This window comes from Myotis daubentonii, chromosome 14, assembly GCF_963259705.1.
Source record: "Myotis daubentonii chromosome 14, mMyoDau2.1, whole genome shotgun sequence".
Classification (NCBI taxonomy): Eukaryota; Metazoa; Chordata; class Mammalia; order Chiroptera; family Vespertilionidae; genus Myotis; species Myotis daubentonii.
The window spans coordinates 33,864,448-33,887,828 of record NC_081853.1 but is presented as its reverse complement, the minus strand read 5'-3'; the positions used below and the strand labels follow the sequence as shown (position 1 = coordinate 33,887,828).

The 23,381-nt window shown below is 44.0% G+C and overlaps 1 protein-coding gene and 2 non-coding genes across 3 annotated transcripts in view; all 3 read right to left on the bottom strand.

Moving 5' to 3' along the window:
• LOC132215424 (intracellular hyaluronan-binding protein 4-like) overlaps window positions 1–14,878 on the bottom strand; it is a 107,367-nt gene extending 92,489 nt beyond the window's left edge. Inside the window, 1 exon segment of the mRNA XM_059663607.1 lies at window positions 14,802–14,878. Coding sequence (XP_059519590.1) covers window positions 14,802–14,878 — 77 coding nt within the window.
• On the bottom strand, window positions 14,514–14,585 carry TRNAC-GCA (transfer RNA cysteine (anticodon GCA)). Its single transcript has one exon. It is a non-coding gene; the product is annotated as a tRNA-Cys (tRNA).
• Window positions 14,879–17,330: 2,452 nt separating the features above from the next.
• Window positions 17,331–17,403, bottom strand: TRNAD-GUC (transfer RNA aspartic acid (anticodon GUC)). The gene has a single exon. It is a non-coding gene; the product is annotated as a tRNA-Asp (tRNA).
• Between the last annotated feature and the right edge of the window lie 5,978 nt (window positions 17,404–23,381).

Here is a 23,381-nt window from a genome sequence, read left to right as displayed (position 1 = left end):
TTTGCTCATTACTTTTAGCAACTCTCAGCCATTTAGAGGAATTCAGTGACTCCAAGTGATCATCTAAGTTATCTTCCATGTCATGTGGAACCTCAAACTGATCCAACTTCAGCTCTTTTGTCTTCCTCTAATAATTTGTTATGGATGCCCTGGCACCCTGAGGAATGTTCTATAAGAAAATACCTTCCTACCCCAACATCCTTGGGATGCCCAATGAGGAACCTGCTTTCTTTGGATCTCAAATGGGAAGTGATTTGATCTACCAAAGGGATTCACCAAAAGGATTTAAACACCCCTCCCAAACCAACAGCATCTTGCAGATAGAGAACACTGAACAGTGATTACTGCAAGACACACCAAGCTCGCCAGATCCTACAATTATGCAATGTCTCTTAGCTAAGATCAGCACAGGGATGGAGAGGAGGATTTCTCCTATCTCTGTGATGTTTCCTCTGGTGATGGGTGATATGTCCTTTCCTACTTTAGCCCCAGTGCCATCTCCATCCCCATGAGAATCACTGCCCCAGGGACACTGTTACTGATAGGAAAGTGTTTTGTATTTCAAGTTGCTCAGACCAAAAAGCTATATTCCTAAGTGGGGTTGAGAAACAATCTACATCAAAGAAACAAGAGTTACTGTGTCGACAACCCAAATACAGGCTAGTGTATTAGAGAGACATGAAGCCATCTATAAAAATGAATGAAAAGGAGGTAGTATTTTAAATAAGTGTATATGCAAAGACAAAGACCTATCAGTGATCAGTAATAAAAAGCAAGAAGCTAGCACTTCAGGAGAGATGGGATGTACAAAGAACACCTACCCAATTACATCATAATTTCTATCTAGATCACAATTGTAAGAAATAATCACCAGCTGTTTAGTGGGTGGAAGATGGATCTCTTGTGTCCTTTACTGTGTAAGTGCATAGTTCACTGTACCTGGTTCTCAGAACAGAATATGGTTTCCGGAATCTATATATATACAAAACCCTAAGCAACTGGAACGACCAGAACGACCCGTTGTTATGACGTGCACTGCAGAGGGCAGGGCCGACCAGCCAACCTCCCACAGTCCCCTTCCCCCAGCTGGCCCGCCCCAATCAGCCCCAATCAGGGTGGGGCCAGCTGGACCCCACCCATGCACGAATTCATGCACCATGCCTCTAGTTCTCAATAAAATCTTTGATACTCGTCCCAAAATTCTGGGCACAATCTTATATACCCAGACAGGTACTGAGCAGATCCTATCTATTTAAAGAGTCAAGATCATGGTGCCTCAACTAAAGGAAATTAGGCAGCACCTCCTCCCTAGCAAACCCAGTGTGAGCTACCTATGTCACCTGCAGGTGGCATCAATGTGTATTTCCTGAGTGAATGATGCACTCTGGTTGCTTAAAGCAACAGGATCCTATTTCTTCCCAGCATGTTGGAAACCACCAAACAAAACAAATTTTAACAAAGGTCAAACAAGTGTTTTTATGCCCTGGGCTTCCACCAGCTCCAGGCACGCTGATACAAACCAGGGGCCTTCTCACAGCCCTGCCAAGAGAGGGAGCTCTTCCCCTTGGCTCATTAGGTGTCCTCCTTGCCTCTCTATATCGTACTAATGCATTAAGGCTCAGATCAAATTGCACTTCTTTAAAGAAGCCTTCCTTGGCCACTCTAACCTTCATTGATCTCCCCCTTCACTGGAGCTTCTTGAGCAAGTATTGATTGTACCATAATTGCGATATTTTATTATGTCTTGTCTTGTATTCCTTAAGTTTTTTTTCCTTTAATACCAGTGCATTTTCCAACAAGACTTTGAAGATCTCACTGCCAAAGAAAGGGTTTCTCCAATAAGGGGTCAGGTTCCAGGTTTTTTAATGATCTGGTTATGAAATGTTCTTCCTCAAGGGCCGTATTGTTTCCTGATTTCACCGGGGCCGTGGCCACTAAATACTGTAAATCCCTGACAGCCCATCAGCCTCCTGAGGGTCCCACCATCCCCCTGTGACACAGCTGCCCACCGCTTACCCTGCTTCTGACTCACCCAACTTGCTTTTCTGACTTCAGCTTCTCTCTTTCATCCACTAGCCTGGGCACTGCCTTTCTTCATGAGAGGTAACTGCCTCTGTTTTGGACCCAGCTCTCCTCGTTTAGGGCTAGATGTCTCCTGAGCAGACACTCTGGGTAACCAGCTTTCGGCTGCTATTCTAACAATCCTCCTAATTCAGCGGTTCTCAACCTGTGGGTCGCGACCCCTTTGGGAATAGAATAGAGATAGAAGATGGCTAGTACATTCGTGTTTCTCATGTACCACCTGCAATAGAATTGCTAAGGGGGTCGCCTAAGACCATCCGAAAATACATATATAATTACATATTGTTTTTGTGATTAATCACTATGCTTTAATTATGTTCAATTTGTAACAATGAAAATACATCCTGCATATCAGATATTTACATTACGATTCATAACAGTAGCAAAATTACAGTTATGAAGTAGCAACGAAAATAATTTTATGGTTGGGGGTCACCACAACATGAGGAACTGTATAAAGGGTTGCGGCATTAGGAAGGTTGAGAACCACTGTCCTAATTGATAACCTTGGATCCCCTGGTCTCTGTGGGCTGTTCGGCAGCTCTCTGCTGTCGCCTCCTGGCAATTAGTGGCATTATGTCAGAACTTTCAAGGAACATGGCCAGTTGCCTTAACCCTTTAAATTCTAGTAGAATCCTGTGGGTTTGGCATGCCTGGTGACAAATGGTCATTTTATTTCTATCACATGAGACATTTGTTTAAAGTTTAACTACTGTTTCTTTAGCACTTAATTACCTTACTTCACAACCAGCCACTCACCATCAGCTAGCCCTGCCTTTATTAGATACTAATAGATCTAAAAGGCTCTCCTAAAAAGACAACCATCTATACCACACCTTATAGGAAAACGGGACATGTGACTATGCATGGGGCACTGAAATTTTAAGAAAGTCATTATACTGCTGTCTTTTTCTGATTCTTCACCATACAATGAGATAGTAAATAATGGTGAGTCTCAAAAATTAGTTTATGTAAGCATTGCCTGGTAAGCTTGTTAAAAATTAAAATTTATGAATATCACCCTTAGAGACTCTAATTTTCCAGGTGGAGCCTAAAGATCTATATTTTTAACCAGCACCAAGCAATTCTATTGCATATGGTACATGAGAAACACGAATGTACTAGCCATCTTTTATTTCTATTTATTCTATTCCTTGCTTCAGCCAAACCACACACTCTAAGGTTTACCAAGGACCTGGGAGAGAAACAGGCTTCAGTGAGTAAGCATCTTGCAGAAGCACCATCATCATGTTTCTCTCCTTGCTGTGAAGATTGCAAAATGTGCCTAACACCAGCACCTGATGTCAGAGGGAGTGTTGTCATCTAATAGCTCTCTTCCATAATTTATCACCCTGGACCCTGCAGCACACACGGATGATAAATAACCGAGTCAGCAAGGATTTTAGCACCCAGGGGACAACGGTTCCTTAGATGCCCTTCCTTAGGCCTGAAGACAAATACTTGGAAGTATTTTTTTTTAACTTGTTATTTGTTTACTCAAATGAAGACTTATCAGACTGACTGTGCTCCCTGGTATCGTTAGTGCAGACACCGGAGAGAAAGATATTTCTGCCTCCACAGCAGCTGAAAGATATTTCTGCCTGCATTGCCAGTGGGCTGCGTAGTGGTGGTGATTCTCTGACTTCCATGTGCACTTGAGTCACTGGGGCGCTGGTTAAATGGAGGTTTTGATTCAGCGGGTCTAGGGTGGAGCCTAAGATTCTGCATTGTTAATGAGTTCCATTCCAATGCTGCTAAGCAGAAGACTGTATAGCAAGGCTTTCTTCAGGGTTCTGCTCAGGAGGGAGGCTGTCTGCCTTGTGTTAAAGAGAAAACCACAGGCCCAAATGGTGTCACTGTGATAAAAATCCATGATACCAAACCTAACAAGACCAGTGTGGCTCAGTGGTTAAGGATAGACCTATGAACACAGAGGTCACGGTTTGATTCCTAGTCAGGGCACAAGCCTGGGTTGTGGGCTCGATCCTCAGTAGGGGGTGTGCTGGAGGCGACCAATCAATGATTCTCTCTCTCATCACTGATGTTTCTCTCTCTCTCCCTCACCCTTCCTCTCTGAAATCAATAAAAATATATTTTAAGAACTACCTAGATTTAATACCTGATCTAATTACAGTTTCAACCTCTCCCAGAAACATAATCTTAATCAATCAGTGTGGAATTTTCTGGTCAACAGCAGTGAAGTCATCTGTTATGCGGGCCTTCTCAATCCTCCACCAAAGAAAAGATAATCTACAAGGAAGAAAAAATAAAACCACAAAAACCCTGCCATTCCATTTCCTTCCACCAAAATGTGTGATGCTGCCCAGTTTATGCATTGCTTAATGAAGCCAGTGATCTTCAAACTTAGTTGAATTTTGTTCTTTAACACTTGTAATCCTGCTATTCCCACTTACTCACCGTGTGACTCTCGGTAAGTTGAGCTTTGGGCCTCCGTTTTTCCCATGAGTAAAGCAGTACCTCCCTCAAAGGGTTATTGTGAGAATTCAAGGAGGAATGCCCGTAAAACACCTGGCATGCGGCAGCCTTCCAGCAAATGTTCATTACTGCTGCGTGACCACATGACTTCATGCGACACCTGCAGCAGGTTGTAATCACGGTGTGCAGACTTTGGTCCCACCCTCCCCCGATCACCTTCTATATTCGTCACTGCCTCCAAACTATCTTCAGTTCTGATCCAATAGGAGGAGAAGGTGAGGTGATGGACCAAAGATTTAAAGACACAGCACTGGTGGCTTTGGAGATGGAGGAAGGGACCATGAGCTGAGGAATGCAGCTCTAGGAGCTGGAAAAGACAGGGAGACAGAGTCTCCCCTAGAGCCTCCAAGGAGGCTGTGGTCCTGCCGACACCCTGCCTTTAGCCCAGTGACACCGACTTGGAACTTCTGGCCTCCAGGACTGGGAGAGGCTGATACAAATTATTATGTAACTGGCCCATCACAGTATTTTTCCTGTTTCATGAGGGCCCCACCAAGATCGTTTCCTTTTTATTCACCCCACTAGAATGCAAATTCCCTAAGGACAATGATGCAGCCTGACTGTATCTCTAGCAGCAGGAACCGTGCCTGGCACATAGTAGGTGCTCAATAGATAATTGCTGAATGAATGAACTAAAGCTGTCTCCTCCTTATTTCCTCTCTTCAGGAGCTGGAGTACCATCTTCTGAGTTCAGCATTTATTCTTGTTTACCCAGAGCTCTGTCTAGAGATACAACTAGGCTGACAGGCACATACAGGCAAAACCACTCCCAAAGATGAGTTATTGCTCTTCAAAGTAGCAAATCATTATTGGAAAGAAGAGGAATGAACATTGGTTGGTCACAGATGAGGACACCAAATCTGAGAGGTTAAGTGACCTGCCCAAGGTCACAGGTTTCTATAACCAAACAGTTTTTACTATACCGGTGGTTCTCATGTTCTCTCTGGACAATGAGCTACTCATCCTCTGGGAACTTGTAAAAATGCAAATTCTCACAGGATACCCCAGACCAACTGAATCAGAAACTCTGGGGGTGGGGCTCGGGATCTGTGTGCTAGCAAGCCCTCCAGGGGATTCTGTGCATGCTAAAGTTTGAGAACCATTGTCCTCTACTATGCGATTCTCAGCATCTTCAAACCTAATCCTAGGGATATTTAAATGTTAATTCAGAGGATCCAATAGTTACTCGAAAGAGTACAGACTTGCATAATACATAAAATTAGAAGTAAGAGAGACAAGATTAGTATTTCTTATAGGAAGGAAGTTTCAGAGAAAGTCAATATATTTTTCCTGTTTCATGAGGGCCCCACCAAGATCGTTTCCTTTTTATTCACCCCACTTTAACCTCCACCCCCTCACTCTCTGACACCCTCCACCCTTCCTTCTACCAAGGACCCCTCAACACAATGCACAACCAATTCCTTGAGGCCTGAACAGGCTACCAGATTTAAAAGAAATCATGAACTATAGGGATGCTCTGAGGAAGACAAAAAGGAATATTATCATGTGAAGGGAGAGACCATTATTTTATATTTACTATTTTATATAAAGAGAGATGGGTAAAAAGTGGGACCTTGGCAACATTAAACAGATTAGATATGCTTAAAGATAGGAAAGAAAATATAAAATTTAAAAACCACACATAGTATCTAAGGATGACATGAAGTTGGAGATTGTCTTTAAAATACTCCTGCAAAATAGAGAGGGTAGAGGAGGAGAGAAGAAACAACATCGGCAAAACGTTGACAGCTCTTCAAACAGAGTAATGGAAGTTCATTAGAATTCCACTTTTTGTGTGTATTTGAAAATTTTTCATCAGAAAAAGAGATATAGTCATACTACTCAGATGGAAAGAATATGTAAGCATTTCAATCCACTAAAGGCATCTGTTGAAGCAAGGAAGAGTCCAGAAGTTTCAGGAACTTAGAGTAAAACTTCTGTATGGTTTTGATCTCAGGATATAAGGTGGAGTCAGTTTCACCTGTAGGTTCCAGAATGCTAGCAAAGTAACCCATTGACCCTAGAAAAGGAAAATTACCCACATTCTTACATTGAAGGATTGCCATGCAACACTTACAATAAAAAAGTATTCATTATTTATCTAAAATTCAAGTTCACCTGGGTGTCCTGTGTTTTCATTTGCTAAATCTGACAACCCTACCAATATTCTATTATCTAACCAAAGCTTGACATCATCATCAAAGGCTGACCCAAGTAGAGTTTCTCTCTCAGTTCATATCACCTTCTTCTCTCTTCTGCCCATCCTCTCTATCTCTCTATCTCCTCTTCCTTCCCAATACATTTCCATGCCCCTTTTCTTTCTCAGTGCTGGTATCATATGATTAATTTCCCTCATAGTAAATCAATGGAATATTTTCTCAAAATAATACCAGTTGGTGATAAACTTAGATTTAAAACAAAATCAAGTTAATACCATCCAGCCAGTGTTGCTGAGTGGTTGAGTATCGACCCAGGCACCAAGAGGTCACCAGTTCGATTCCCAGCCAGGGCACATGCCTGAGTTTTGGGCTTGTTCCCTGGTGGAGATAGCCAATCGATATTTCCTTCTCATCAATGTTTCTATTTCTCTCTCTTCCTCTTTCTCTAAAAAGCAATAAAAACAGATTTTTAAAAAATTAAAATAAAAAATAAAGTTAACATCTCTCTGGTGTTGGAGTGTTCTGAATAAATGCATTTCTTTACAGGACCAGAAACCCCAAAGTCGGGAATTTAGGAAAATAGGGGAAGAAAAGAGAGGGAACAAGAAAGAGAGAGCGAGTTTGGTCCTGAATCCTCCCACCACCCACCACAAAGAGGGATATTTTTACTCCAGCCGTTTATACCTTAAAAAGTGAATCTAGATAATTGGTCTGTTTTCTTATAAAGAAAAGACAAATTTTATTTTGCTGAGAAGTGTGTGGTTTTTTAAGGCAGAAAAATCAAGAGTAAGCGATATTAATGTGCAGTGCTCTTTTGCTAACATTTTGTAAAAACAAAGAATGTCACAAGTTCTCTAATTAGTCCACAACCCCTGTGGGTGGTGCGTGGCGTGTCTTCTTATCACAGATTTACAGAGAGAGAAACCAGCACAGCAGGGTGGAGGGACCAACTGGAATTCTGACATTAGGGTTTCGTGTGTAAGAAAGCTGGGCTTTGGGCCTGAAGAGCAGCCTTCCTGGGCCTCTGGGGCCACCTGGATGCAGCCACCAGGAATCACTCGTTTGCAGGTGACAGAAAACATGACAAACAAGGAGTTTTCTGGGTCTCATGACTGCAAAGGCCCGGAATTGTCTGGCTTCGGGTGTGACTTGCTCCAGGGGCTGACACCATGTCCACCAGGTCTTTATCTCTCCATTCTCAGACTAACTTCCTCTGTACAAGCAGCTCCATTCTCAGAGCAGACTACTCCATGTATACTTTCAGGTTCAAGGCCTCAGGAAATCAACAAACAAAAAAGGAGCCTTTCCCCAAAAGAACCAGAAAAAAGCCCCTTTGAGAAGCATTGGCTGTGCTGGGGTTGTGACTCCATTCCTTAATCAATTACTGTAGAGAGAAGAATGCAATTGGCTGTCTTAGGGCTCTGAACCAAGAAGGGGCCACCCCACAGCATATGGTCTGAAATAGGATAAACTCAAGTGACCGTTCCGTGCCTTGCCATCAAACCTCTGGACTCTTGAGAGGCAGCACAATCAGCTGACATTTCTTAGACCACCTAGTTCTGAGCTCTCTCTGACCCTTCCCCAGGTGGGTCACCTACCCCCTGTGCATGAGAAGATGCTCTTTGGGTAGCTGCTCTTCTCAGGAGAGTCTGGCCCGAGTGGATATAAACTCCTGCTCCCCAGAAACAAACTCCGAGTGAGGCAGCATGAGAACAAGAAAGGAAAAGGCCAGTGACATCAAGGAGTGACACATGCAAAGTGTCCTGGGATTATTCCTCAACCCAGGCTACAGTGTACAGCAAGGAGTCCTGCCCAAGACCTGGGTGGGAAACATGAATGAGGGAAAGTCCAGAGGCCTGGGAAGAGATCCCTGTTATACTGCTGATACTGAGAGGCTGAGCTGGGCCATGTGATCACTTCAATTCATGGAGAAGGGAACCTGTAACTGACCTGAGGGCAACCTGTGAACATCACAGGATTGTGGGTAGCCCACACGTTTTCTTTATCATCTTCTCAGTTCCCTTTCTGCCATCTGACTCTGCGATGACTAGTCATACTGAAGCATAACAATCCCTCCTTTGAAACTGCTGTTTGAAATTCTCTGTTATTTTTAGATAGTCCCTTGTTCTATAGGTCAACGCTGTTATTTTTAGACGGTCTCTTATTCTGTAAAATAACTTTGTTTTTTAGCTTAAATAATAGAAAAGATAAACCTAACTGTCTGACCTTGCCAGCTAGCCATCTAATGTAAAAGGGGCTGATACACTGATACTGATAATACTCCCATGCCAGGTGTTTGTTAGCTATGATATGTACTCAAGGTTACAAGCTGTCTGTAAAAATAACTTACACAAAGACCAAGAAGGATATAAAAAGGAAATATTTTTTTGTTTGTTCAGAATTTGATAAAGATATTCTGCTCTGCGCCCACATGTAATAAAGACTTCTAACTAATTGGCTCATTAAGGCGTCCTATGTTCCGCTCGCTGATTTACAATAAAACAATACCAAAGTGTGAATCCAGTGAGTGGATGTAGTGGCTTAGCTAGATCAGTGGTTTTCAAACTTTAAGGTGCATCAGTAGCTTTTTAAAACACAGAATACTGCCTCCCCTCCCACCCCTGCCACTGCCACTGAGATTCTTACTCCAAGATCAAATAAGGAACCTGGTAAAATGCATTTCTCACCAGTTCCCAAGTGTTGCTGATGCACCTAGTGCACTTTGAGAAGCACTGAGCTAGGTAGAAGGTCAGAGATGATGCAGGACTTGGGGACCAAGTCCATCACAGCAGGAAGATTGTGTAGAGGAAATATCTTTGAGCAGAGAACTATTCATGTTCCATGAATCTCATTAGATAACTGCACATTCCACCCCCTATCTCCTTCATATTTTTAAGTTCCACCCTCTGCTCTACGCTACTTCTTTCACCATTGAAAATAAAGTCACTGTGAAATAATTGCTATAATTTATCTATCATTTATTGAGCAGCTACTATGTACTCACTGGCATTATATTACATAACCGTGGCATCACACTTAGTAAGGGGTTTACTATTATTCCCAATGAACAAATGAAAAGAACCCAGAGATTATAGAGGTTATTTAACTGGCCCCAAATCATTCACAGAGCTAAAATAAAACTTTAGAAGTTCTCCTGCTGAGAGAGAGAGAGAGAGAGAGAGAGAGAGAGAGAGAGAGAGAGAGAGAGATCCCAATTTACCCCACAGTAAAACAAAATCCACCAGGTAGCAAAGTATCACATAATGAGCTTTAGCCATCTTTTTCTTTTTCTTTTTAAAGATGGTAGAGATGGTGCCTTGTTTAATGAAATCTTGGATGCCATTTATTTCCTTTTAAAGTAGACTATAATCAAGATTCCTTTTATTTTTTTCTAAAGAACCCCTGCTATAAAGCAACCTTCAAAACACATCAAAAAGAAGTCAGGGGAATTCCCTATGTTGATTATTTCTTTCCTAGTATATGAAAAATGACCTGTCTGTGGTTTATTTATTTACAACTCTGACCCCAGAGACAACGCCTGTCTAGGTCTGTTTAGTACTGAGTTAATTAAAGTTGGATAGGAATACTGCAAACAACCGAAATGTCCAGCATATTATTTATACAAGCCACATGGCACTTAAAACTTCTATATTTTAAAAAGTTTTAGGATGTTTAATATTATGTACAGGGTATATTATTAAATGGGGGGGAAAAGGTTTACAATAATTTTAAAAATGACGTCTTAGGCTGTCTTGGTCAAGTTCAAGTAGCTTATTTGGACTGAAAGAGACGAAGGACATATAGGACACACTGAAAGAGAGGAGAGGAACTGAGATGAAAGGAAACCAATAAAGGTTGCATTGTCCTGAAAGTTACCACTGAGGGCAACCCAACTTCATTCTACTGGGAAGTCTGGAGCCAGATAAAACGCATCCTGGCTCAGTTATCCCGGGGAAGAGAGGTAAGGGATCCCGGGTATTTAACAGCAACTTTGTCAGTCATTGTTTGAGAGGTGTTCCTGCACTTCCAGCTTGCCATGAACCGTTGTAGCATCAGCTCTGGCTGATTCTCCCCACAACACCCCCGCCAAAAAAAAAAAAAAAAGGAAAAAAATCAGGGAAAGAAATGCAGCTGGCAGTTGGAATCTGGCCAGGCTGAAGTGTTCTGGTAAAGGCCAAAGAGAAAATTGCAGAGCATCCAGCCTGCCTGCTATACTATCTAGATACCCAGAACCTAGAGCTTGAGGTAAAAGCTTACATGCTGTTCATTCTTCAGGAAGTTTGATCCCCGGGAGCAGGAGTGAGGGAAAGGGAGTGAGGCAGAGACAGGACGCGTAGTCAGTGCAGAGGTGCATCTCCAAGCTGGCCATCATCTGGTTGAAACCAATGACTTGGTCTCATAATGCTGTCTCTTGAGAGGATATAGGAACTGTTGCATCCCAGGACACTCTGTCCTAAGGATGGGAGGAGGGGACGTTAGCCCTCGGCTGTGTCTCAGGATGCAAGTCCCCCCTCCCCCCCTCCCCGCATGAACTCCTCACCACTTCCAGATTCTGCCTGTAGGCGCGCTGACTGCGTCTCATGGCCTCTCGCACCTCAAAAGCAAGACCGAAGCCAAGAGTAGGACACAAGTGGCAGCCAGTAGGACACACAGGCAGGAGGGAAGGGACTGCAGGTGGAACCTGGGTGAAGTTGATAGAATCCATACATCCTTGGTTACCCCAGGAGCAGCCAGGGTAGAAGAGTTAGCCAAGGACCTTAGAAATAGTCAAGGCCAAGAGCATCTGAGATGCTGCCTAAGATATGCCTGATACTTTTTTTCCCCATTTTTTAAAATATAGTTTTATTGATTTCAGAGAGGAAGGGAAAGGGAGAGAGAGAGAGAAATATCAATGATGAGAGAGAATCATTGATCACCTGCCTCCTGCACACCCCCCACTGAGGATTGAGCCCACAACCCAGGCATGTGCCTTGACCAGAAGCAAACCGTGACCTCTTAGTTCATTGGTCAACGCTCAAACCCTGAGCCATGCCAACTGGGCTAAAATACAAATCTTGATTGTGGTAAGCTCCTGATATTTCAGGGTTGTTGTCACCGTATAGCTAAGATTAACCTAACAGACATGTAAGTGATTGCACTACACCATATCCTATATAATAAAAGGCTAATATGCAAATTGACCGAACAGCAGAATGACCAGTTGCTATGACACGCACTGACCACCAGAGGGCAGACGCTCAATGCAGGAGCTGCCCCCGGTAGTCAGTGTGCTCCCACATGGGGAGCGCCACTCAGCCAGAAGCCAGGCTCATGGCTGGCAAGGGAGCCTCTTCAACCTCTGCGGCAGCACTAAGGATGTCTGCTTGCAATTGGACATCCCCTGAGGGCTCCCAGACTTCAAGAGGGCACAGGCTAGGGCTGAGGGAGCACCCCCCCTCCAGTGCACGAGTCTCGTGCACCAGGCCTCTAATAATAACATAAAAGAGAAGTAAATTTAATGTGCTATGGAAACGAAGAAAAGGGGAATTAACAAAGCTGGAGTTGCCACTTATACTTCTGATACTAAGTCACAATTCCCATGAGGAGGAAGAGCTTTCCCTGCCGGGAGCCGGTCCATCCTTGCTGTTTCAAGGGACCTGGCATATATGGCATACAGTTCTTAATATGTTTGCTCACCTTCTTGGTGCTGTGTTTTAACCAAGGTCACCTCTCCGAGAAAGGTTGAATCCCCAGGTAGGGATTTTCCCCTGAAGTTAGGGAGGGAATAAAACCCCTCAACTAAGTGCCAGGCGGGTAATTAATCACTTTAACTATGAATAATCATGCTTAAGCTACATAATCTTTACTCCCTGGAATGGAGATAAGAAACACCCTAACCTTTGTAATAGAGATTGATAGGATTGAATCAACTGGTATAAATACAGATGTAACAAGACAGCAAGACACAGAACTTAGAAGAGAGAACCTACAGACATAACCTACACAGAACCTACAGACAGAAGAACTTCGCTGGAGAGAACATGGCAAAAGATCCTGGACTGAACCTGACTACAGAAATTGGCAAGAGAACCTGACTAGAACCTGGTGACTGAACCTGGCTGGAGATCCTGGCTATGATGATCACCTGAACGCTGCCTCCTCCGTGTCATTCCTTCTTCGCCGACTCCGTCCACACCTTTGGGGACCCCTGGACCTGCTGGGGTTGGACCCCAGCATTTCCCCAAGGCCTGGATTGAGTACAGACCCTTTTCTTGCTCTGGGACCCACAAGAACTGGTAATCTTACAGGTTACTGTAATCTAGTAAACAAATCAGACAAGCACATCCAAATCCACTGCCATCGAAACCCACAGACGCCTACCAAGTGATGTGTTTTGTTTTGTGTGGCGTCCCCCACTTGAGAAGGCATACCCTGATGAGTCTCAGACACCAGACCCTTAAATTTTTTACAATGTAGCAGACTCTTGGATTGCTGCAGTATTTTTCTTCCACCCCTAATAAAGGTGCAAAAATGAGGGCACAGTACCTTTGTGATATTTCCCCCCCCAAATCCATAACCTCAGTCCATAATCATGAGAAAACACCAGATAAACCCAAAGGACATTCTACAAAGTATCTGACAAGGACTTTTAAAAAGTGTTCAATGAACTTATGTGCATATATGTATAACCCATGGACACAGACGATAGTGTGGGGAAGGGCTGAAAGGGGGGGAGGGTAGGAGGGATCAATGGGGGAGAAAGGGGAACATCTATAATACTTTCAACAATAAAGATACATTTTAAAAAATGTAAATAAATAAATAATAAAATGAAAAGTGTTCAGATTATTAAAACACACACACACAAAACAAGACTGAGAAGCCCTCAGACACTGAAGGAGACGAAGAACATATTATGACTCAGTGCAACACAGAACCCTGGACTGAATCCTGGAACAGAAAAGAGACATCAGTAGAAACACTGGTGAACTCTGAATGAAGTCTATGAGTTGGTTAACAGTGTGGCACCGATGCTTATGTCATAGTTTTGATAAATATGCCACGATTATGCCAGATGTTCACATTAGGGGAAGCTGAGTGAAGCGTGTATGGAACCTCTCTGCACTATCCTTACAACGCTTCTGAAATTTAAAACATTTGAAGAAAGGAAAATAGGAAAGGTCTGGTTAATAAGATTGAATATACAGGAAAGGAGAATGAGAGTACATGTGAAAGCACAGGTGTGTGTGGGTGTGAACTTTTGTCTGTTGGTGTGTCTGTGTGATGGTATGCGGGTCTGTGTGTGTATGTGGTTGAGGGACATCTGGTGTGTGTGTGGGGGTGTGTAAATGCCTCTGCGTGTGTGGCTGTGTCGTGTGTGTATATGTTGAAGAAAAGGTGAGTTTATGTGAACGTGAGCTCTACTGTGAGGGGATTAACGAGCCACAGTGCTTGCATGAACCTGACAATGAGCAGATTTTAATTCTGAGCCCGAGGCACCTGACTGGCCTCACCCTAGATCAGTGGTTCTCAACCTTCCTAATGCCGCGACCCTTTAATACAGTTCCTCATGTTGTGGTGACCCCCAATTTCATTGTTACAAATTGAACATAATTAAAGCATAGTGATTCATCACAAAAACAATATGTCATTATATATGTGTTTTCTGACGGTCTTAGGCGACCCCTGTGAAAGGGTCATTCGACCCCCAAAGGGGTCGCAACCCAGAGGTTGAGAACCGCTGCCCTAGATCCAGTCTTTTAATGAAGCTGCCCAGAGGAACAAAAATAAACACCTAGGGGGCACCTGGATTTGAACCAGGGACCTCTTGATCTGCAGTCAAATGCTCTACCACTGAGCTATACCCCCTGACATGACAGGTAGCCTATAAACACTTAATTCTACTTTTATGAGTTGCATCATACTTCCTAAGTACCTCCTTTATGGTTGAGAGTCCTCCTGGATTTAAATTCATCTCAATTCCCACTGGTTTTCCCAGAGCCTGTGCTCACTCTCATCCCAGCACCTAAAGCACAGTGCTGTATTCTCAGCCTAATTCTCCGGCTTTTAAAATACACTACCTACCGCCCATACATCTCCGAGTACATGGATGCATGTTTCAAGTATTGTGGGCCACCACCAATATTGGACATGGAGGCCATCTTACCTGGGTACCCACAAATGGACTTCAGAGGCTCATGCGCAGCTCTGAAATGATAGGCAAATATTGTATGTGTGCACGTATTGTATAATGAGTGTGTTTTCATCAGATTTTCAAAAGAGACCTCATCCAGGATAAACTGTCTCATTTTACAGTTAACAAAACAACAACAAACCAACAACACTGGATGTTCTAAAGTTCAAAATTCTCCTTTGAACTCCTCTAGTCCCATTCCCTTGAGTTCCAATCTGAGGATTTCTAATCTTGTGTATACCCACGATTGAGGAGAAAGAAATCAAGGAAAGCTCTCTCATTGCAACAAATTCTCTGGTGAGGCCTGTCAGCGCCTAGGGGACTGAGGAGCGAACAACAGCCAGGGCTCCAACTCACAAACTCTCTGACACCCCGAGACGCCCATTCCCAGCCTCTCCACTCTGGGGCCTTACAGGAACCTCAGATATCAAACCCTGTATGCCCCCCCAAAACTTGCCATCTTCCTGCCCAAACCTGTGTCTCCTCCCACTTTGCTTTGTTGTGAAAATAACAGCTTCATTTACTGGACACTTGCTGTGGGCCAGGCACAGTACTAACAGGTCTACCCACAACTTCCCAGGAATCATCTCCAAGACCTCATACGAAAGGTACTGTCGTTAGCATACTGATTTTGCAGGCAAGGAAACTGAGGCACAGGGTGCTCACACAGCTAGGTGGTGGTGGGGCCGGGATTCCAGTGCACACTCAGGGTGAATGCTGGCCCTGAGTAACCATCGCATCAGCCTCCTTCCTATCGTGGTTGGTGACATCACCGCGCACTCAATCATTTAGCCGAAACACTCCACACAATTCTGGGCTCCTCCCACCCTGCCTTCCCCAGTTGCAGTTCCTCCCTGAGTCCTGTTGGTTTTACCTTTGATGCCATCCCATCCCTGTAGTCCCAGGACCACCACCTCCTAAAAGGGGTCCAGGCCTCCACCCCTCACATCCATTCAGGAACAGCCTGTTGTAAAACCAAGTCTATCCAGGTCACTCCCCTTTACATCCCTTCAGGAAACACCCCAAGTCCCTTAGCACAACATGCCAAGTTCTTCACATCTGAATCCCTATCTGCCTCTTCAGCTTCAGCTCAGCTTTCGTCTTCTTTCACGCCCCACATCACATTTTGTGCTCCAGCTGCTTCCTGCATCTGCCTGTCTCCAGCCGCTGGCCATGTTTCCTCAGCCTGGAACTGAACCACCACTCTCTCTCCACACCCCCGTCTCCACTCCACCTTCCCTCCACCGAGATATTATTCATCTCTGAAATCCTGAGTCATCGGCTCCTCTCAGAAGCCTCCTATAACCTCGAGTAATTCCTCCTCCTTTGCCTTCCTGAAGCTGGCACAGCCCGGTACAGCTCACATCACTCTGATTTTTTACTTTGCAGGCCTATTTCCTGGTTGAGAGCACATGGAGTCCAGGAGCTGTGTCTTATCACCTCTGGGCTCACACTTTGCACAGTTCTGGCACATAGTAGGTGCTCAATATATGCTGCCCAAGCTGATCTAAAGACACAGCAAGGCATCTGTTGTGGGCAAAAGTTAGACTATAGACTAAGGTCTGATCTCTGGTCCTGAATAAAGACACCCAACGTATTAGGGTCCTGGGCTGCAGGAAATGAATGGGGATGGTAGGGTGGTAACAGAACTTCAAGGTTAAGTACAGGAAAAGAATGCAGTTCCCTAACCTTCAAGCCAGTTCATGTTTATCCCTAACCGTGTTCTGTGAATAGACTCGATTCCATGCCTCTCTCCAAGGCACTGCAAATTGAGGGAGCAACCAAAAAGTTCACAACTCAGTGGGCAGTCTTAGCACCTTGGGAGCATTGCTAGGTGGAATTTGGTCACAAAGCTTTCATCTCTAGCCAAAAACAGCATGAGTAGGTTAGTGAAGTCAGTGAGAGTGTGTGTGCTCTGGGTTCAAACCCTGGACCTGCTGTTTGTAGCTTTTTGACCTGGAGCCATTCCTGAGCATCTCCAAGCCTCAGGCTCCTCGTGCAAAATGGAGATACTGATAGTAGGTATCTTGTAAAATTTTGGCAAGAAGTAGAGGAGAGCCCTGGCTGGTTTGGCTCAGTGGATAGAGCGTCGGCCTGCGGACCAAAGGCTCCCGGGTTCGGTTCCCATCAGGGATGCATGCCTGGGTTCAGTCTCAATCCCCAGTGGGGGGCGTGCAGGAGGCGGCCAATCTGTGGTTCTCTCTCATCATTGATTTTTCTGTATTTCTCCCTCTTCCTTCCTCTCTGAAATCAATAAAAATATGTATTTTTTTAAAAAAGTAGAGGAGATCATTAATATAAAGAACCTAGACTGATGCCTAGCATAAACACAGGGGACATTATTATTCAGCTGGCCATGAGCTACAGAAAATAAAATCAAATTCAATCCATAGCCTTTGGACGCAAAAACAGGACTGTATCAGGGGCACCTGGATTTGAACCAAAGACCTCTTGATTGACAGTCAAATGCTCTACCGCTGAGCTATAACCCCCAGTGAAATTAGCTTGATTTTAATAGTCTATCCCTCTCTCAACATCCTGGTTCTAAAAACCTGCAGTGTTTTAGGGGAGCTAATAATTAGAGAGAACGCTGCCTGCGAGGAGTCTGGGCATTACAAATCTTAGAAGAGGTTTACTCTGGAAACATGCAGGTCTCCTGAGAACGAAGCTCTCTGAGCCAAGAAACCCTGCTCAGATTTTCCAATACCCAAAGCCTCTCTTGTCCATCATGTCTGGCATCAAGCAGATTCAAGTAGAAATCATCAGGTTTTCCACAAAAGGCAGCATCAATATCATGTGGGTGACTGGATTCCTGTGTGCTTCCCTTGGCCAAGGCTTCCAGTAACTGAGCTCATCACTGGCTCTCAGTGGATATCTGTTGCCTTAAATTCATTCTGGAAAAAATAAGTGTAGGACATCCCCCTTATCCAGGGGAGATAAGTTCCAAGACCCCCAGTGGATGTTTCAAACCAGGATAGTACCAACTCCTACTTATACTATGCTTTTTCCTATACATACCTATCTATCAGAAAGCTTAACTTCTGAACTAGGGACAGTAAGAGATTAACAACAATCATTAATAGTAAAAAAGAACAATTATAACAATGTATTATAATAAAAGTTATAAGACTATGGCTTCTGGATCTTAAAATACCTTATTGTGTTTTACTCACCCTTCTTCCCGTGGTGATAAGAAGATGATGAGTGGACGAAGTGAGGTGAATGACGGAGCCATGGTGACATAGCAGCATGAGGCTACTACAGGGGTTACCCGAACACAAGCACTGGGATACCTCGGCATTTGATCTGATAATCCAGGTAGTTTCTATGTGATAGTGGGCAGGGAGCAGGCAGGGAGCTGTGGACAAAGGGATGATTCACATCCCAGGGTCCCTGGCTGGACAAGGCAAGACAGCTCAAGATTTCATTATCCTTCGCGGAAGAGCATACAATTTAACATTCATGAGTTGTTTATTTCTGGAATTTTCCATTTAATATTTTCAGACCACAGTTGACTGCAGGTAACTGAAATCACGGAAAGCGATATCATTGATAAGGAAACTGTATAAACTACAACCTGTGTGAGACAGCTCTTCCAAGCTCTCACTGTAAGATTATTTCAGTCTCACAAACATTGATGGTCAGGGAGTTACAGTCTTCTATAACCGCAGCTTGCCTGAAACTTGGAATAGTGTCACCTCCAAAGGACCATTTAATACAAAGAAACAAAGGCCCAACAAGAGCCTCTTAATTAAGTAAGTTCTTTATCCTGGTCCTACCACCAGAGATTCCTTTGCAATTTCAAAAAAAAACAACAACCATAATTGGAGCCACCCATATTTCTTGGCTTCATAATCACCTCTCACCCTAATAAATTGTTCAGGTGCTTCTTATGGAAACCTTGCATGTTTAAACCTGTTGGGAAGTCTCTCTTTTGCCAACTTCCCAGGCCACATACATTCCTCCTTTTTTTTCCCCCCAAAGCATCCTATGTTTGGGATGGTCCTTTTGTGCCGGGTTGTGGTTGTGTGGTAGCCCAGGAGAGGGGAGACTCCGTTCCATTCCCTTTCAGCCCTGTGACTTTACGCAAGGCTCTCCCACTTCCCTCCACCGGTGTTTCTTAGTCTGCAAAGAAGTGGTTGGAGCTGAGAGCTAAGAACAGAGTCACAGTGTGCTCCGGGCATTGTTCTTTTCTCGCCCTGGACTCCAGCGGGAGTTTCGATGTTAGCAGTAACAGCTGTGCCATGTGCTCCCTAGCACAGAACCCCAGCGTCGGTAGGGACCTAGAGATCATTTACTCCAACCACTTCTTTTGCAGACTCAGAAACACAGGTGGAGGGAAGCTGGAGAGCCTTGCGTAAGGTCACAGACATCTCAGGGGCAGAAGCAGTACAGACCCCCAACCAGCTCCTTAGAGGCAGGGGCTCTTGGGAAGCCCCAGTGCCCGGAACAATGTAGGTGCTCCATCAACATTTGTGGGGATAAATGTAAAACTGTAGTTCCCTACAGGTAGGCCAAACATCCGGATTTACTGGGGATTCTCCTGGTTTTTGCACTGAGTGTCCTGCATTCCAAAGCCTATTACTTAGAGATTCACATGGGAGCTACAGAAGAGGCGGGGATTACAGCACCAGCCATCTTGCAGAGACCTGGGGAAAATGGTGGCTGTTCAACACATGCTCAACCACGGGGCTTAGAAACCGAGTCTTCCTCATTTTTACAGATACCATAGGACCATATCATAATGGGAATAAATTGGAATTTAAGTTTCAGAAATCAGCAGAATTTCCCCCTTTATACTAAGACTAGAGCCCAGTGCATGAAATTCATGCACTGGGGGGAGGGTGTCCCTCAGCCCAGCCTGTACCCTCTCCAATCTGGGACCCCTCAAGGGATGTCCGACTGCCCTGTGGGATTGGGCCTAAACGGGCAGTCAGACATCCCTCTCACAATCCAGGATTGCTGACTCCCAACCATTCGCCTGCCTGCCTGCCTTATTGCCCCTAACTGCTTCTGCCAGCCAGCCTGATCACCCCCTAACCACTCCCCTGCCAGCCTGATCGATGCCTAACTGCTCCCCTGTCAATCCGATCACTTCCAACTGCCCTCCCCTGCCGTCCTGGTTGCCCCCAACTGCCCTCCCCTGCCAGTCTGGTTGCCCCCAACTGCCCTACCCTGTTGGCCTGGTCCCCCACAATAGCCCTCCCCTGCCAGCCATCTTGTGGCTGTGGGTGCCGCCATCTTTGAGAGCGGGGCAGTCAATTCCCATATTCCCTCCTTATTGGCTCTGGGTGCTGCTATCTTTGTGATGCTGTGAGGATCAATTAGCATATTCCCTCTTTATTAGATATGATGATATTCTTTCTCAATTTTTTTTTAATTGCAGTTTCCTCAACTGTGAAATGGGGATATTGTCATTAGAAGATCTCCTCAATCCTTTCCAATCCCCAAAATCTATGACTCACAAATTTGAAATTTGGCTCCTTAGTGGAACTAGGTCAGAAAGTACAGTATGGCCAAGAAATGGCTGTGGGGGGTGGCGGGTGAAGGGTTGGGAAGAGTGATTACATTGAGTGGGAGAGTTCAAATATACTGCAACAGAGAAAAGAAAGGCAATATGTTACCATGGCCACAAGATTTAACAGCAACCTTGCTACCCTAGTTTTTCCTCATTTTATTGCACCGAGGATTTTAAAAATATACATCTATGCTCTATGAAGAGATGCTCAACATCACAACCATGAGAGACATGCACCCCAAACAAGCACAGTGAAATACGGTATCACCTCACACTCATTAGACTGGCCACTATCCAAAGAACATAAAATAGTGAGGGTTTTTTTTAATTTCTCTTTAAGCTTTACTTAGCAGTAACTGAAAACTTCAAACCTAAGAATTTCTCCCTTGAGGTAGAGGCAGAAGAAGACTTTGGGCACCATTAACTTCAGGATGGTTTATTATGCAGCGATATATAACTGGAACTACCTGTTTTAAAACAGTCAACCCCAGCCCTGCTCAATCAGTCTGACCTTTGGGCACAACCCTGAATCCCTTTGGACACTCCCACCCTCATCTGCAGAGAGAAGAAAACTGGAATTAATGATCTCTCAAGACCCTTATAACTTCAAAGGATCCAAAAGTAAATATTTCCAGAAGCAACTATTTAGACTTGTACATTTTCAAAGATATGTCAAACCGTAGACACGGCTACAGAAAAGCTTATTCCAGAAAAAAAACAAAAAACTCAAAGCAAATTTAATATTTGATTACTGTTACTAAATTAACTCTAATTTTTAGCATACTTATTTTCGTAGTTTTTGATCCTTTATTTTGATAATCTTGGTTTTTTAATGTGTACTGCCTCAATCCTATTTGGAAGTACATGAAATATAAAATATAAAGAAATAATTAAAATATTCCAGTAGCTCTAAAGGAAAACTGCTTCAGGTTAAAACTCCTTTATTATGTCTCCTGGGAGAAGCATTATATAAAGCGAATGCATTATATTAAAGTTTCTGGGAAGAATACAGCTCTCGGAGGGCCCTAATTGACTTGTAGGAAGTGAACTCAGCTTGGAGAAAAACGAAGCATAAAGTTTTTGCTGACCTGACCAAGTTCACACAAAGTTAAACAGCTTCCATCTTTGCCTTACAGGAAAACTCTGTCATCTATCTGGGTTCTACACTCTAGCTGACTTAATGAATATCTAGGCACCGCCGCCCCACCCTCCCCCCTCCCACACACACACACACACACACACACACACACACAGATACTAATTTCTGTCTAGTCCCCACAAAAAGGACCAAGGCTGTATGTCTCACTTTATCACCAGTCTCTATGCCCAAAATCAAACTCATGGACCAGAGCTCTGCTCCCTACAGACAGGTGGCCCAGGTACTGGCTGCCTCCCTTCCCAAATCTCTTGGCATTACCTGTGAGTCCATGTCTTATGTATAATTAAAGGTAACTCAGAGGGAAAAACTGACCCCAAAGGGCAGAGTCAAGAAGCATAGAGAATCATCCAGCTAGTGTTAACTCATGCATTAAGAGTTCCCCAGTTTGATTCCTGCTGAGGGCACATGCCCCAGTTGCAGGCTCCATCCCAAGCAGGAGGTGTGTATAAAGTAGCCAATCGATGTTGATGCATTGCTGTTTCTCTTTCTCTCTCTCTCTCTCTCTCTCTCTCTCTCTCTCTCTCTCTCTCTCTCTTTTTCCCTCTCTCCTTTCCTCTTTCTAAAATCAATAAAAACATAATTTTTTTAAAAAGAACCATTGAGAATCAAGATAGTAGCACTGAGTCCTCATAGGGAATTGGGCTCACGTGCCCTGCTGGGTTTCTAAATTGCTCTGGACCAGTGGCTGCTATGGGCCTCCTGTTTTTCCTCTTTTTGAATAAAAGTGTCTATTATAGCCATTCTATGCCTGCCCCACCATAGTGGGACAATCAGTCTCATCAGTCCACATGAGAAGGCTAATCCCTATTTTGCAAAACTACTGTTCGAAATTCTCTGCTGTTTAGATAGTCCCTTATTCTGCAAAGTCAACTCTGCTATTTTTTAAAACAGCCCCTTATTCTGAAAAAATAGCTCTGCTTTCTAGCCTGCTTGAATAATGAGGAAGATAAACTTAGCTGTCTGACCTTGTAGGCCAGAGACTAGATACGCCCATACTCTCAATGCCATGCCAGGTGTATTTTTTAATTGGATAGAACTATGTTGATTTCAAGGCCACCAGCGAGATAACCACTAAGCACACACAGAGCTGGCTCTTCAATAAAAAGGAAAGTTCTGCTTGTAGCTCTGCTTAGAATTTGAATTCATTTTTCTCTTAGCCCACCGGTGAATATTTAAAAAAGTGTAATTCCAAACTCTCTCAGCGTTGTTTGATTTTTTCTGGTTTTCTGCAACACAGACCCTCAGATTGAGAAGTATGGCACTCCAGGAGATGGATTTGAGAAACCACACCAAGGAGCCTCATTTGCACCTGGACCTCAAGCTTGAGACTGACTTCATAATGAGGTGAAACTTTTATAGGAACTTGGAAGGCATATAGTTTGCATTTGAATAAGCCATTATAGTCAGAGGACAGATTGCTTTAAAACATAAACCCAAATTTCTTTATCCTTTATCCACATGATTCTGACCAGGGTCTTGGGACTCCAACAACCGTTAGAGTACGGCAGAGTAACTCTGTGTGACAGACATCTGAGGCTAGCTCAGAAAGACACATGCAGCTTCCATCTTGGGATTCTCCTCTTAAAGCCCAGCCGCCATGCTGTGAGGAAGCCCAAGCTGCCACATGAAAAGGGAATGTGCAGGTATTCAGGCCAACAACCCCAGCTAAGCTCCACCAACAAGACATGTGAGTGAACAAGACTTTAGATCATTCCAGCCTCAGCTGTGAAGCCATCCCCAGCCTTCAGGTCTTCCCAGCTGAGGTCCCAGACAATGCAAACCAGACACAAACCA